Below are 16,270 nucleotides of genomic sequence, written 5' to 3'. Positions count from 1 at the left end.
TGGAGAATGGTATTCAAACAGGGTACTTATTGGTTGTTTTAATTGGTTTTCCCACAAGGGATGGTTCCCCTGGTTATGGGAGGGTATGTAACCAGAAACTCAGAATGATGTAAAACACAAAAATTTTTTGAACAGTTCAACTATACACATTCAGGAAAAAAATCATATGAAGAGCACGTATTGCCTAGATTAAGAGACCTGATTGGGAGCCCAGAGTTAGTCAACATGGACAAATGTTGCAAACAGAAAACACACTAGGTCCAGAATTGAGGAGGGTTCAAGTGGGATCCCACTTGAGAATGACCAATTTTTAACTATCAAAAACACATAGCTGTGAATAGTCACTGTGACCTCAAAACATATTAAAAAAAAAAATCACAGGTAATCCAAAAGGCAAAGATAAGTTTGCGTAAGTTGCAGCATATCATCAATGACTTAAAAAAAAATCAACAGATGTTATGCAGCTATGTGCTAGACACTGGAGACAGACAAAAAAAACCTAAGCTGTTCCTACGTTGAAGGAGATTACTGGAAAAGGATATGGGCTTGTCACGTAGTGAGGGGTAAGGGATAACCATGGGAAGGAGATAGTGAATATTGATCCAAGCTATCAGTTGAAGACAAGTCAAATGTACAGAGTCAGATGCAATGATCATCCCCACACTCATATCAATCACACCCACCTTGGGGTCAATACCAGTCCCTGCTCTGAACACACTGATGCAGAGGGGAGAATCTGTGGATGTTATTGACTCCTAAGAATGCAATTATAGATACCCTGAGACACTTAATTCTTTTTCCATTCAGATTATTAAAATGCTACTAAATCCTAAAGGAATTTTGAGATCACAACTTAAAATTTAAGGACTCTTTCCTGATTTTCTGTGACTGTTCATCCATTACCATTTCCTTTGTGGGTATTCCCCAAAATTCTTTCTTGAGCTCTCTTCCCTTCTTTTGTGGTAACCTTGAATTAACTTCAATGGTTTTAATTACCTATATGCATTAATCAAATACATAATTATGTATAGCCCTGGTCTCTCCTATAAATCAGCCTCACATTACCAGTAAAAATATTAGACAATTCAAACTGATGTTTGAGACACATCTCAATGTAGCCAAAACAACTGATTTTCCCCTTACCCCAATTCATTCTTCTAAACCTTACTATGCCTGCTAAAAACACCAGCATTCTTCTGATTTCCGGAATCATAACCTCAATGTTATCTTCAACTTCTCTATTTTCCCCATGGCAGCCTGCCTATTTAAGTACATATCTGACTGTGACTCAGTCCATAAACCTTTATTAAGCACCTACTATATGCTAGGAACTGTCCTAAGTCCTGGGGATAGATACAAAGGTAAAAGACAGTCCCTCCTCTGATGGAGTCCCAGTGTAATGGGGGAGACAACATGCAAAACTTTTTCTGCAAACAAGCTATATATACAGAATGGGTAAAAATCAACAGGGGCATTAGAATTGAGAGTTTAAGATTGGCTTCCTGGAAGTGGGATTTTGGCTTAGACTTGGAAGGTTCCAGGAGCTAGAGATAAGGGAGAACACATTTCAGGCACAGTGGCAGCCAATGAAAATGCTGAGTTGTGAATGCCTTGTTTAAGGGTAGTCACTAAAGATGTGCGTGTAGGGGTGAGGGTCTGCACCAGGGTGCCAGCACCACTGAGAAGGGGGTATGGTGCATTCATGTTACAAAGTGAAATCCACAGGCCTGGCAACTGATTGGATACGGGGAATGGAAGGAGTGAAGAACTGAGGGTACCAATGAAGTTGTGAGACTGGGAGGAAGGTGGTTACAGTAAATATTGTGGAAGATCATTTAAATTATTTAGCTTTTAAAGCTCACAACTGGACCTGATCCTATCTTTCCAGCCTTATATATTGCCCTCTTTTGCAAACTCTGCAGTTCAGCCAAACTGGTTTCTATTTGTCAGAATCTGACTTCTCAAATGCTCACCCTAACAATCTTGTATTTACTCTATACATACTCATATACACATGCTGTCTTCTCTTATAGAAAACTGTGAAAATGAGTACCTATTTCATTTACAGCATCTCTTTCGGTGCACTAAAACCAGTGTTTATTATTTGACAAGCATGAACCTGCTTTCATAGTAAAATAGCTCCCCCAACCACCAAGTATCAGTCCAAGATACTCTTTCCCTTAGTCTTCTCAAATGCCTAGACTGGGTTAACACAACACTATAAAGTCAATATATTTGGTTCCTGTGATTCATGTTCAGAATCAGAATGAAAAAAAATGTCCTATCCAACAATGGAAAATCTGATTATAGTAAGGCTGTCCAAAAGAAAAGGAGTGGGGGAGGATGCCAAACCATCTCTATGCATGAATTCTTCAGAAGCAGCAACACAAGCAGCACCCCTACCCCCAAGAAAAGACAAGACACCCAAGAATTCTTTTTTCCCTACATTTTAATACTGGTGGAACATTGAATGATTGTTTCACTTCAGCTCCTTCACAGCCAAACCTAGAGGGAAGTAGACAGAAAGATGAGTCACCCAGAAGACAGACTTTCACTCCAATTACCACTGCCTGTCTAAAAACACTTTTAACATTTGTAGCATAGCTAAGGGAAGAGTTGGCAAAGCTTAGAAAACATCATTAGTCCCCAAAGAGATTTAGTTTAAACAAGCATTAAGACTGACTGTACTGAAACAATGGAAATGGGCCCACACACCCAGACAGTGAGATTCCAATTAAGTCACACAAATCCAATGCTACACCGTCTAACACCCTCCCCCCACCCCAAAGGGAAATAGGGTTCCAAAAGCTTCAGTTTAGCTTAGTTACAGCCGATTTCACAAACTGCTCTTCTCATTTGGCGAATACTAGAACAGTTACTTTTGTTAGGTGTTTTCTATTATCTGGGCAGGTAATGTAAAATCTGGATGCCACAGATTGGGCAGGTCCAATACAACCAAGAAGATCTACCAATAGATCCCTAGTAGTTTACAGTTAACAAAAGACTTTCTTCATAATCCTGTGTCAAGTACTATGACACCCATTTTGCAGATAAGGCAAACACCCTTGCTTCTTCCTATTCAACTCCATTTTTAAAAAAAGTGGAATAATATCACACAGTATAGCTGAGATGAGCACAGCTGAAAATCTCAATTCATTCAAGTTAATCAGAAAGAAACTGATAACAGAAGACTTCATGCCTTTGCCAAGGCAAGCATTTCAGGTAAAATGAAAGAATATCCAAAGGAGAATCATCCAGAACACTAATCACTACATATGATGATAACGGATCAACCTACCATGCAACGTCATGGATAGAGTGCTGGACTTGGATTCAAACCCCACTTCTGTAACTATGGGCAGACTCAGATACTAAGTTAAAATAGGTTGTGAGCCCTTACACTGAAAAGTATTAGTGCTTTATGTGAAACATTCAAGTAGGCAAATGGCCACATGTATGCATCTCTTTCAGGTTCATAAAGCACTTCCCACCACCACCAAACTACGAGGTAGGCAGGAGTTAAAGCACAAAAGTTTACAGATAAATCCAAGTGACAGACCCTTAATAGCAGGTATCTTGGAAGCACTCATTTTATAAATATAATTTACTATCAAAACATAATCTAGGATTCTCTCATGTTTTCTGTTTTTAGAAAACAGGTTCCCTTTTCAGACTTAGTGCCCGAGACTTTTAGACTAACTCACCAGGAGGTAGGGACTGTTTAAGTTTCTCTGCCTTCTCTTTGTCTGTGATGACCAATGTGTACAGGTACCTGCTGCAGCGAACCTTAAATTTCACATTGTCCTTGTTTTTCTTGATCTTGACAGCTATAAGAAAAAGGCTCTAAAATTATTAAGAGAAAGACACATGACAATATTAAAAGTAGTGGAGGCAGCAATTTGGGGGATAGGAAGGAAGCTACATTGCCTACTAGTCACTTTTCAAGATTTATCATTTTCCCGGCCTTCACCAAAAAGCAGGTCAGATTTTTCTAATATTCGTAGGTCTTTCCCCCCAAGAGCAAAGCTTTTGATAAAACCATACATGAAGTTTTAAGACAAAATCTCAAATTAAAGACTAATCTGTTTGCCTTACATCTTACAACTACATAATCTTACATCTACATAATGGTGAGACTAATGAGAAAAGTGTCAGCATATTTCCACACATTCTAGAGGTACTTAAGATCGGTAGAACACATCTGCTTCTTAGGATCAAGTTATAGTAATTCCATCAGAATCTTCAAACTCCTTGTTTTGCACTTTAAAAACAGCATACAGAAAACCCCAAGAGCTTATCATTACAAAAGCTGTTAGAATGCTAACAAGTAAGAAGCAGGTGGTTAAGTACTGAATTTAGGTACTTGTGTCAAAGTACTCAAGCACAATGAATGAAGAGAAAAAGCCACACAAAAAATTCCAGAGGAAAGTAGACTCACAATTAAATTAACTCAACATCAAAATCTGCAACTCCATTTATTTCAACACTTTTAGGGGATATGGATGTTAAGTGCTGGCACGCTACAAGAAGTAGCATTCCAGTAATTTGAGACCACAACCAAAACTTCACATAAACTCAGTAATCTAGATTTCCATTCAAATGAGCAAATTCTTATGTCCCAACATCTCTACTAAACATTCTACTTTGCATAACAGATGTACTCATAAAAATCTGGATGCCAAATGAATTTCTGCAAAATAGCTTGTATATGAACTAGAGAATTCAAAAGTACCCATTGGTAGGCAGGTAACATAATTTACTACTTTTGCAAGTTGAGTACTGGGTTAAAAATTAGAAAACAGGTTCTTTCACTTTTCGGCCTTGTGATTCTGGGAAAAAATGACAACCACAGCTTCTTCATCTCCATATCCCAAACCTATTTATCCATACTTCCTTTACCCCTTCCACTGAATAGTACCACATATGGCCCCACATGTCATTATTTGCTATCTTGCAATACACCATTCTCTAGTTCCATTTTCTAGGCCACCTAGGTGGCACAGTGCATAGAATGAGAGGCCTGGAGTTAAGCAGACCAGAGTTCAAATCCCACTTCAGGTAATTACTAGCTGTGTGATCCTGGGCAACTCACTCAACCCTGTTTGCCTGTTTCCTCATCTGTAAAAAAAATGAGCTAGAGAAGGAAATGGCAAGCAACTCCAGTTATCTTTGCCAAGAAAATCCCAAATGGAGTCACAGTGTTGGACAGAACAATAATTCCATTTTTAGATTTTATTATATTTTTAATTAAAACCGGATATGTTTAAGAAGTAATCTAAGTATCAAGTATTACAAAACTGCAATCACAGATAGCACTTAAAGCTGGAAAGATCATGAAGTCAAACTCTCTTCTGAAAATGAAGACCTGAAAAACTCAGTCTAAAAACCTGTCTAAGATAACAGGCAGAAATTCCCATTCAGGATCTGAACCTAGTTCCTCTAACTACAGATCCAGTAATTTTTCCAAGGAAAGATATGTCTGAGTCTCTTCTGAAACTCCTTCTATAAAAATTTGTTTTATTGACCTCCCCTCCCCACAACTACCACTATCAATCAACTCCTTGTTCCCTAGTTAATTCTCCCCCTTCACAGGTACAGTCTGAGCATACTTATGGGGGATGCTGACATACGGACAAAACAGGAAGGTCCACATTGGGCTAAGTGTGCATGGCTTTCCTTTGGACCAAAACTCAAAAGAGGCTGTGCTAACAAAGGATGATAAGAGACAGAGAGAAGAGGATAGGAGTGAAAAGCAAGAAAGAAGACAAAGAATCTGATGGCTAGAAGCTAATATTTGGGCCCATTACTGGTTCCAAACCCTGGCTACCCCCCACCCTATGTGTGATGTCTCCCCTTCTATGGGCCTCAGTTTCCTCTCTTTTCCTGGCAGGATCAAGTGAGAGCTGATACATGGTAAGCAATCTTATAACATGCCTATAGTGAAACATGATGGATTTAGAAACAAAGGACCTAGGTTCAGATTTTAGTGGCTACTTGAAATAGTGAGACCTTAGGTAGGTTATTTTTCCCCCTCCCACTGGCTCTGTTTTACCCTGTGTAAAATTAAGGAGGCTGGACTAGATGACCTGAAGTACGTTCTAGCTCAAACACAGTAATTCCTCCTCCACATTCACTTTTTCTCTTATTCCTAGTTAGTATTGCTTTAAGTCACTGTTTAGTCTTGACAATGGCCCTGAAATTCTTTAGTCCCTATTCTGCCATTAACAAGGGAGGTCTCCCTTAAAACTTCTTAGTTTTATAGCTCTAAACAATCGGTTAACATTTTTTTGTTATGGATACCTAATGGACCCCATTCTCAGAATATTGGTAAATACACACAGATAGACCATACTGAACTACATAGGAAAGCCATTATATTGCCAGCCCTCCCACCCCAATTTTCTGATCCTAGCTTAAGAACCCTTGATCCAGGCTGACTATGTATGAGTACTAAACAATTAAAAGTTTATTTAAAAACCAAACCAAAACAAAACCATGCTACTAAGAGGAGTCTTATCCCAGGGAATGTGAACAGGTCTAAGTTCTAGACTTCATCATGAATGACACAAAGAGCTTAATACACCGAATTTGATTCCTTCTAAATGAATTTTTCTCTAAAATATGCCCGACATTTGGGGGTGGGGGAAGTCTCCCACAAATATCTAAAGGAACAGGAAGGATAACTTACATTTGGCATCTTTTCTCCTGGCTGTGAGCAGGAAGTCTTTTATTTCCTCGATTTTTCGGGGCTGCAACGCAATCAAAACACTAATTAGGTCTCTTCGCTGGTGAAGACTCTCCCACCCTCCATAATAAATGACAAAACCAATTAATCAACAAATATTTCTTCAAGTACCAGTACCAAGCACTGGCCATAAACTACAAAGAATTAAACAATCTTTAAGAGCTTACTTGTACAATTGGTGTTAGGAAAAGCTTCAGAGAGCATCTAGCTCAGAGATTCTTAACCTCTTGTGCTAAGCAAGAACTTCTCATGATTAAGGTTTAAAAATGCACGAAATGATGCAAAAATTACCAAAGAAATTCAATTATGTTCAAGTAGCGATCGAGACGTTTTTAAAATAGAGGTTCACAGACTTCAGGTTAAAAAACCCCTGCTCTATTCCAACACTTTCATTTTAGTGATGAGTTAAAGCCAGGTCTCAAAGACGTGGCCTGCCTAAAGTCTCAAGAACTAAGTTTTGAACCCAGGGTCCTATGGCAAAAACGGAAGGAAGCAGTCTGGCTCCAAACAGAGCCTGTGCTGGGCAAGGGAACAAGGACTTGGGGTTCAAACCCCACCCCAGATAGTCCCTCGCTGCGTGGGTCACACAGCAGGTCAGGGGGCAGGTGGGAGTCAGAAAGTGGGAGTTAAAATGTAGCCTCGTGCAGTTAACAGCAGGTGACTACTAGCCTCAGTTTCTTCGTCTGTAAACGGGTATAATAACCCCCCGTCCCCCAGGGGGGTTGCGAGAATGGCATCTTTGTGAAGCGTTCTGGAAACGGTTACTTTTACTCCTCAGTCACTCCACCTCCGTTTTCTCAGCTCTAAAAGGAGGGGGCTATTTACGCTTAGGGGGCCGCGAACCCCAGAACTCACCATTGCGGAGGGAGGAGGAGCGGCGTGGGGCTGGAGAGATCGCGCCTGCAAGAGAGGAGGAGAACATGAAGTCAGCGCGCCGGGGGCCGGGGCCCTCCCTGCGTCCCCAGTCCGAATCCCCGAACCGCTCCGGGAATAAAGTCCCTGCTTACAACCCAGTTACCCCCACCCCATCCTCCGGAGAAGACCCGGGCAGCCCCGGCACCCCACGCCCGGAGGATGGCACCGGATTCTTACCACGGGATAGATCCTCACAACTGCCAAGAGGCCGAAGAAGACGGAAAAGGATGAGCTCCCACTTCCGGCCAGTTAAGACCGCCCATAGTAACCCGGCGGTACGGTATCCGCGATGGGTCAAACATTATAGACTTGCGTTTCCCTTCCTCCCCTCAGTCTGTCTAGATCCGGCGTGCTCCAGAATTCTAAAGGGAATTCAGATTTACCCGTGTTGAAACGAGTGTGCACTTACAAACAAACAACAGAGTTTAATGTAATTCCCCCTTTTCATCTATTCTATTTTCTACTGCCTGATTACTGAGTAGTGGAAAGACCACTGATATGAAGTGGAGACACCCGGGTTCTTATTCTAGCTCTGCCACCAACTTGTGTGAGTTGGGGGCCAGAGACCTTTGGGTAAAGGGGAGAGTGAACTCCATAGCTTTGTGATTTCACTACTTAGTGCGATCCCTAGCACAAAGCAGGCATTTGGTAAATGCTTGGTGATTTTCTTGGGAGAAAAGACTATTCCATTTTAGAGTTTGTAAGTGTAGAGGAAGTCTAAGCACGGTCTAACACACACCCTAGATTTTCAGAAAGGAGATTTCAAAATGTCCAGAAGAAAGATAGACAGAATCCCATGGACTAGGATCCCTTTTCATTTCCCACTCAGCTGTATTTTTTTTAACTTCTCCATCATGTCACACAGGGACCTTTTCCTCCTGCAGGATCCTATCAGTCTTAGAATTAACACCTCACCAGCACCCTCTGCCTGTGAAGTGCCTCTGAATGGAGACTGAAAGGAGAGTTACTCCCAGATCCTTCCTTTAAGTTTCTGCCCAGGCTAGTCAACTCTTCATTTCCCACCCAGCTGAACTCCTTTGCGTATAGCCTCGAGGGCAAAGGTAGACTCAAAACACAGTCAAGTGCAAGTCGTGTCATCATTTCTCTGATGGCATGATCTCTCCAGGAACGAAGGAGGAACACAAGACTGGTGGTACCCTGTTAAGGTTTGACTGTTGGAATGAAATGAGATACTCATAGGTCACAAGTTAACAAAAGGGGTTTACTGAACTACTATAACATAGCTTATCAGCAAGGATACAATGTTACTCAGCCTTTTTTGCCTCCTTATGAAAATGTATCTGGTCCGATTGGTAGGATATGGTAGACTCACGTGGTTTTGAAGTCCTTACTAAATCTGAGAGGTCTGGACTTGTGATTGGGACTTTTTATGACCAGGAAGTTGTATTAAGAAAGGCAGACAACAACCAGTTATTAATAACTGACATTTCTGTTGAGGTTTGCAAAACATTTAGCATATATTATCTCAATTAATCATCACATAATCAGTACATGCCTTGCCTCTTGTTTTGGGGGAGACAGTCAATCTTAGAGGTCTCCATATGGGAACACATGACATTCTCACCACCCTTCCAGTCACCCAGATTTGTGACTTTAATGTCATCCGTAATACTCTTCCTCATCCCACATATGCAATCAGTTGCTAAATCTTGTCATTTCTTCCTCTATAACCTCTTTCAAATGCACCCCTTTCTCTTCACTCATTTCCTTTTATCTAAATTACTGCAGTATCTTCCTATTTGGTGCTCCTTGCCTCAAACCTCTCTCCTCTCCAGTCCATTTGCCCCATAGCTGCCAAATAATTTCATAAAAGACAGGTATGATCACGTTCCCTTGCTACCCAATAAATTCTAATGGCTCCCTATTACCTGTATGATCAGATATAAACTCCATTTTGAGGCATTTAATGATCTTCACAATTTATCCCCTTCCTTCCTTTACTTCTCTCCATTCTCTCTGAATTTCAGCCATACTGGTATACTTGCTGTTTCTCATGGATGACACTTCATCTCTCATCTCTGGACCTTTGTACTGGCTCTCCCCCATTCCTAGAATGCTCTTCCACCCCTCCTCTGCCTTCTTGAATCTGTGCTTCCTCTAATACTCTAACAATCATCTTTAGAGAGACACCAGTCTTGGCCCCCACAGTTCCTAGTGCCTTCCATTATCAAGGTTACCTTATTTCTGCTTGTATGTATTTTGTACATACCTAAATATGTCCATTTTTTCTTTCTTCATTAGATTATAACCCCTCGTCTGACTGAAGATCAAAGCATACTTTTTAAAAACTTTATTTTTTTATTTGTGTTTTCTTTCACAACATGACTAATATAGAAATATATTTTGCATTATGGAACCTGTATAACTTTTAAAAATTGCTTGTGTTCTCAATAAGAGGGTGAGGGAGAGGGAGCATTTGAAACTCGAAATTTTTAAAAATGTTAAAAAATGTTTAAAAAGTATTTTTATATGTCATTGCAAAATATCTATGTCTATATTTCTATCTATGTATTTCTATCTGTCTGTCTATTTATCTATCTGTCTACATATATGGATATAAGCTCCTTGAGGGCAAGAACTGTAGAGGTTAGTATAGTATTTGACATGCAAGGGGTATATGGGGTGTTCAAGGAGGACTAGCACCTCTTGTGTGAGGGCTTGCTGAGTCCTTTTCAGGGATGCTCATCTGCTTTTGGTGTTCAACTTCATCCAACTCTCACCTGTGGCTCCAGGAACTGTAGCACGGCAGGTGCCACCCCTCAGTAAAGTGTTTCAGCAGATGGGCTAATCCAGGTTGAGGGCCTTAGACTTGTCAGTGAGTTAAAGTGGTGTCTACCCCAAGGTTATGATGACTTCCCCTGGAAGAATAGGCAGATGAGAACACTTTCTTTCAACAGTCGTGAAAGTGTCTGAAGCAGGTGCTGTGGAGTACTTAGAGCTTGGTCAGATATCAAAGATATCCAAAGTTATCCATGGCATTCCAGGACATCATCTTGGCTGGACTTTGATGACTCAGGAAGAGAGATTGACACTGATGACTTTGTGCAACTCTACCTCACTTAAATCCAATTCAAGAAAGTGTCAAGACATCATCCCATGATATCACTAGTCTCACTGGACAACAACTTGACACATAGTAGGCTAAATGTTTGCTGATTAAAATCCTGAAGGAGACTTTGGGGAATGGCCAAGGTCTTTAGAGACTGACAGCCTTGACACTTTATTGTGTCAGATTAAAGAGATAATATTAGGGGGCAAGATATCTGTGTTTGAGTATTTGAAAGCTGTCATGTGGAAGAGAGATTAGACTTGTTTTGCTTGGTCCCAGTGGGCCAAACAGAGCAATGAGTTGAGGTTCTGGAGAGGGAGATTTTCAGCTCTTTGAGTGGAAATATCCTTCTAACAATTAGAGATGTCAAAAAGTGAATGAACTACTTGGGATGGTAATGGATTCCTCATCCTTGGAGACTTCCAACGAGATGCTGGGGGCGCGGGGGGATATTTGGGAGGATGTTATAGAAGGTAAGTGCAGGTACTGGAAATCCTTCATAACCCTGGGTCGGAAATTCTGTGGCTTTATTTTCTTGATGTATGTGCTGATAACACTAATCTTCTTGTCGTTTGTCATTCGTTCTTGAAGAAGACCATGACATCAGGGAGGTGATGTCATGACATGCAAGTGAATTGGATATAAATGAGGCAGGGCTGTGCAAAGTCACCAGCCTCACTCTTTGCTCTGGAGTCATCTGGGTCCAGTGGCCAGATATAGATCAGGACGACTGGAGATGGCCCCGGATGCTGCGGGAGACCTTGACCTTTCCCAAGTCTCAGTCTGACTGAGGCAACATCCATTCAGTGATTAAGGCTAGGTAAGAAATGAGACTGAGAATGGGCTCTTTTACCTAGCCCCCCAAAAAAATCAGTCTGGGAGGAGAAGATCCTTAGGGTTTCTGGCCAAAACAGAAACAATTGCTGTTTAACGGTCACTCTGAGCCAATCAGGGTCCAAGCAACGACCAAATGGGGCTTGATTAGGGTTAACTTTTGGATTGCAAATGGAACAAAGGGAGATGAGAGAGTTAGAAGAAAGAAAGGAGGAAAGAAAGTGAGAAAGAGCAGGAGAGTGTTTTTGAGACAATTGTATATGAAGTAGAAGAGAGAGGGAAAGAGTTGGGAGGTCAGAACAGACAGAAGTATGCTTCAGATAAAGAGATAGTTCAAAGGAACAGAAAGCAGGAAGTAGTAGTAGTAGTGGTGGTGGTGGTGGTAATAGTAGAAGTAGTTATTGTAATAGTGGTTATGGTAGTAGTATATACTAGAATGTAAGTAATCCATACTGTGGCCTCACATATTTTACCATACAAAGAAAATGATTAAGAGCTTTTCAAAAGCTATACTTTTTTTTCTTTTTGGAGGCAATGCAGATTAAATGACTTGTCCAGGATTACATAGTAAGTCTCTGAAGCCACATTTGAACTCAGGTCTTCCTGACTCATACTCTATGCACTATATTACCTAGCTTTCCCAGAAAGCTATATGTTAGCCTGATCACCCATCTTCTTTAGCCCTTCCTGCTTTCCCCAGGTAGTGAAAGGATTAAGGGAAACAATTTTGTGTCTGGAATCCCTTTTTAAAACATTAGGGGCCTATATCAACTTGAGGGCAAGATAATGTAGGAGGGGAATTTGTCTTCCTTCTGTGTTACTGAAGGTAATGGCTCTCAGAAGCTTCTAGTCCCAGCATCCCAAAATCTGTCTCTGTACCAAACCTGACTTATCTTGCCAACATGGACTCCTCTAGTTCAGTAGTCTCTGTGTGCAGCTCACATCTCTGTTCCAGTTCTTTCAAACTATACGTCTCAGAGATATCTTAAACTCAATAGGTTCAAAACTGAATTTATCATCTTTCCTGTAAAACCCTTCCCTTTTCCTAAGTTCCCCATTACTGTTAAATGTACCATTATCCTCCTAGTCACCCTGGCTCTCAGTCTAGGCATAATCCTTGACTCTTCATTCTCTTGCCTCCCATCCCACCCCCATATCCAATCTGTTGCCAACTCCAATTGATTCTACTTTTATATCATCACTAGCATGCCCCCTTCTCTCCTCTAACATTGACACCACTTTGGTGCAGGCCCTCATCATTTCAACTGGACGATTGCAATAGCCTGCTGACTGGTCTTCCTGCCTTAAGTATCTCTGTCCAACCTCCACTTAGCTGTCAAATTGATCTTTCTAAAACATGAGTCTGACCGTATCACCTTCTGGTGGTTCAGTGGCTCCCTGTTGTCTCCAGGATCAAATATAAAATCTTTAGTTTGGCTTTTCAAGCCCTTCATAAACTGGTCCCTTCCTACCTTTCAGATCTCATTACACTTTACTCTGTTCCTTCCCTTCCTTCCCCACAAATATTTTTCTACCTTCCCTACTGTCTCAAGTAATTTATTTCTCTCTGTAAAACTTTTGAAAGGAGACCATCAAGAATACTTGCTACACGTTCATGATCCCTCTGAGGGGGAAAAGGAGAAGGCTGTTGGGAAGGAAAGTAAAGAGAAGACATCTTAGTTCACTGTTCAATTTGAAGATGCCTTGTGCACTTCTTATCTGGTGCTCCAATTCACAGTAGAAAGGAAGTCCAAAGGCAATTTATATGTACTTTACAAACCTATAGCTTAAGTGAATAATTAAGAAATTATTAATTAATTATTAATAGTTATCAGTATTGGTAATAGTAAGCAGATGCTAATGAACATTAGAGAGATGGAGTTGAACTGACCCCAGAATATATCAACTGGGAAACCACAGAGAACTTTAGAACTGGGAAAAACACAAGAAAGCATCTGCTCCAACAGAGAAGGAAGCTGGGGATCACGGAAGGGAGATGACTTGTTCAAAGTCCAGCAAAAAACAAAACACTCCTTAACTTTGCCCCGGCTAGTACAGACACGGCTTGTTGTTCTTTGCATGGCTACTCTCTTGCCAATCAAGTCAAATCATCATATTGTACGCTCCTTTCTTTTTAAAAAGTCGTTTATTTTATTTCATTTTCAGGTCTGAATTCCCTCTCTCTCCCCTTCCCCTTCTCTCCTCATTGAGAAAGCAAAAAAAAAAAAAAATGAAACCTGATACAAAAATGTAGTCAAGCAAAGCAAATCCCACATTAACAATGCCATCTCTCTCCCCCCCTCCCCCACCCACCCCGTATCTATTTGTCTACACTCTGAACATTATGTTTCTCTCTGGAGGTGGGTAGCATGTTTCATCATGAGTCCTTTGGAATTGTGGTTGGTTATTGTATCCATAAGAGTTCCTAAGTCTCTCAAAGTTGTACAATTACCAAGCACCTATTTCATGGCTAGAAATGGCTCTAGGCCCTGTCTGGGATTTTAACAAAATGGTTTCTGCCTTCAAAGAGATCATACTTTTATGATATCACGTAACAATGAAAATGAGACTCTTTCCTTGGAGGTTCACTGAAAGCTGGCAGGATTGGTATATGTTGGCAGGATACTGGCTGGCTTCAGCTGTTCAGAGAGCCAGGAGGACAGAGAGAGTGGAGGCAGAGGGGCGGGCACCTCTCGGATCTCTCCTTCTCCTCAGGCATGCATTGTACTGTTTCACTGCCAATTATTCACCCTTCTCATTTCTGGACTAATGAGGATGCTAGAAGACAGGAACTGGACTTACAACTAGCAGCTTTACAAGAAGGCAGAGTAGCCGGAAGCCTACATGGTGTGATTTGAGAGGTGCCAGAAAGATCCCTTTCCTCTCTCACAAAATTAAAAAAATTCTTTCTCACCATCTGTCATAGGGACTGGAATTGTGTCATTAGAGATTAATTCCTTTATATCTTTCTGTTTGATGCTTACCACTATGGAGATAAAGCTGGGCTTGTGCTGATGATCAGGGACATAATAGGCCTAGAGGAAAAAAAAACTGCCTGGGACTAGGGAAGAGGGGGAGGGGCTGGAGAAGGGTTTGATTGAAGATATTATTATCATGACTATTATTTTGAGACTGGGGCTCCCTATTTCTCCCAGGCCAGAAGGGCAGTGGCTACCTATGGGCCTGATTCCATTACCAGTTATCAAGGGAGCTTTCACCTGATCCATGTCCAACTTGGGCCATGGTTTGCTACTTCTTAGTAAACCTGGGATCTTCCCTGCAACTCCCCTCAGAGCAGGTGAAGAATACAAGGAAATAAAAGCCCCAAATTCTGATGAAGGACAGTGTGTCTCACAAAGTATTTTGATAGCATAATCTTGTATTATAATTAACGGTCTACACTTCATATCCCCCTTCCCCACCAAACTTCTTAAATATCATGGGTCTGTCATATTTTGTCTTTCTATCAGCACCTCAAGTGTCTTCTTTATCCTAGGTGCTTAATAAATGCTTGTCAAATTGAATGGAAGCAGGGGTATGCTAGCGGTAAGTCTCTGAGTTAAGGGAATACTGAGAGATATAATACCTCCGGCACAGGTTGAATTTGAATACAAGAGATTTGAATTTGAGTCCAGATTTGGCAACTTCCGGCTATGTGACCTTGGACAAATGATTTCCTTTGGATCTCAATTTTTGCCCTTGAATGATGAGTAGGTGGGAGTAGGTGACCTCTCTGGTCTCTTTCTGCTCTAAAATGGTACCTACTCTATACTATAGGAGTAATGAGGGCAAATGGCCACAGGAGGGAGCAAAGGCACGTGAATACAAGAAGAAAGCCTTGAAAGACTTTTTAAGCCTTAAATGCTAGGATTTCAGAGTTTGTGGAACCTTAAGGATCCTAAAATCTCAAGCCTGGAAGTGACCAAGAGGTCATCCTACCCTTCTATATACACATCAGACTGTTCTTTCAACTATCTCAGGAAGAGTTTGCAATTGTTATTGTTTCTTTGAAAAAGATATAGGAGTGGTTTGCCATTTCCTTTTCCAGCTCATTTTACACATTTGGAACTCAGACAACAGGGATAAATGACTTGTCCAGGGTCACACAGCTTTGTCTGAGGTCAGATATGAATTGAGCAAGATAAGTCTTTCTGGCTCCGGACCTGGCACTCTATCCACTGCTCAATCCTTTGATAATCCTAGATCGGGGATCTCATTAATAGGAAGGACTCCTAGTTGAGAAAATTCTTTCTACCAGTTATGGTCAACAAGTTTTCTGCAATTTATAGTTTTAGAGAGTTGCCTAGAACATTGAGGCATTGAGAGGCTAAGTGACTTGCTCAGGGTCACACTATCAATCAATCAATCAATCAATCAATCAATTAAGAGACATTTATTTAGTAGATAGGTGGCTCAGTAGATAGAGCACAGGCCTGGAGTCAGGAAGACGAGTTCAAATGTGGCTTCGGACACTTACTAGTATCTTTGCTAAGAAAACCTCAAATGGGATCACAAAGAGTCAGACATGACTGAAACAATGGAATGAGGACAATAATAACCAAGTACCAGGTTTTGTGCCAAGCACTGGGGATACCAAAAGACTGGAAAGACAGTCCCTGAAGGAGCTCATACTGTAATGTGTGTGGTACGACATGAATCGAGGTGTTCCTAGCTTTAAGGCTGGCTCTTTATACACTACTTGATGC

At 41.0% G+C, this 16,270-nt stretch overlaps 1 protein-coding gene across 1 annotated transcript; it reads right to left on the bottom strand.

Moving 5' to 3' along the window:
- Positions 1-2,431: 2,431 nt before the first annotated feature.
- On the bottom strand, positions 2,432-8,022 carry RPL38 (ribosomal protein L38). The gene is made up of 5 exons (XM_072645579.1): positions 7,838-8,022; positions 7,601-7,645; positions 6,689-6,749; positions 3,705-3,827; positions 2,432-2,505 (listed from the first exon to the last, which is right to left on the bottom strand). The coding sequence occupies exons 2-5, from the start codon at positions 7,601-7,603 to the stop codon at positions 2,480-2,482; spliced, it is 213 nt and encodes a 70-aa protein (XP_072501680.1). The 5' UTR covers positions 7,604-7,645; positions 7,838-8,022; the 3' UTR covers positions 2,432-2,479.
- Between the last annotated feature and the right edge of the window lie 8,248 nt (positions 8,023-16,270).

This window comes from Notamacropus eugenii, chromosome 2, assembly GCF_028372415.1.
Source record: "Notamacropus eugenii isolate mMacEug1 chromosome 2, mMacEug1.pri_v2, whole genome shotgun sequence".
Lineage (NCBI taxonomy): Eukaryota > Metazoa > Chordata > Mammalia > Diprotodontia > Macropodidae > Notamacropus > Notamacropus eugenii.
This window is presented reverse-complemented; position numbering and strand designations above follow the sequence as displayed.

Coding starts and splice junctions, on each gene's coding strand:
- RPL38 (XM_072645579.1), bottom strand. Junction 3,828..6,688: donor CAGGAGAAAAGATGCCAAAT/GTAAGTTATCCT, acceptor TTTTTCTTATAG/CTGTCAAGATCAAGAAAAAC. Junction 2,506..3,704: donor TAAACAGTCCCTACCTCCTG/GTGAGTTAGTCT, acceptor ACTTCCCTCTAG/GTTTGGCTGTGAAGGAGCTG.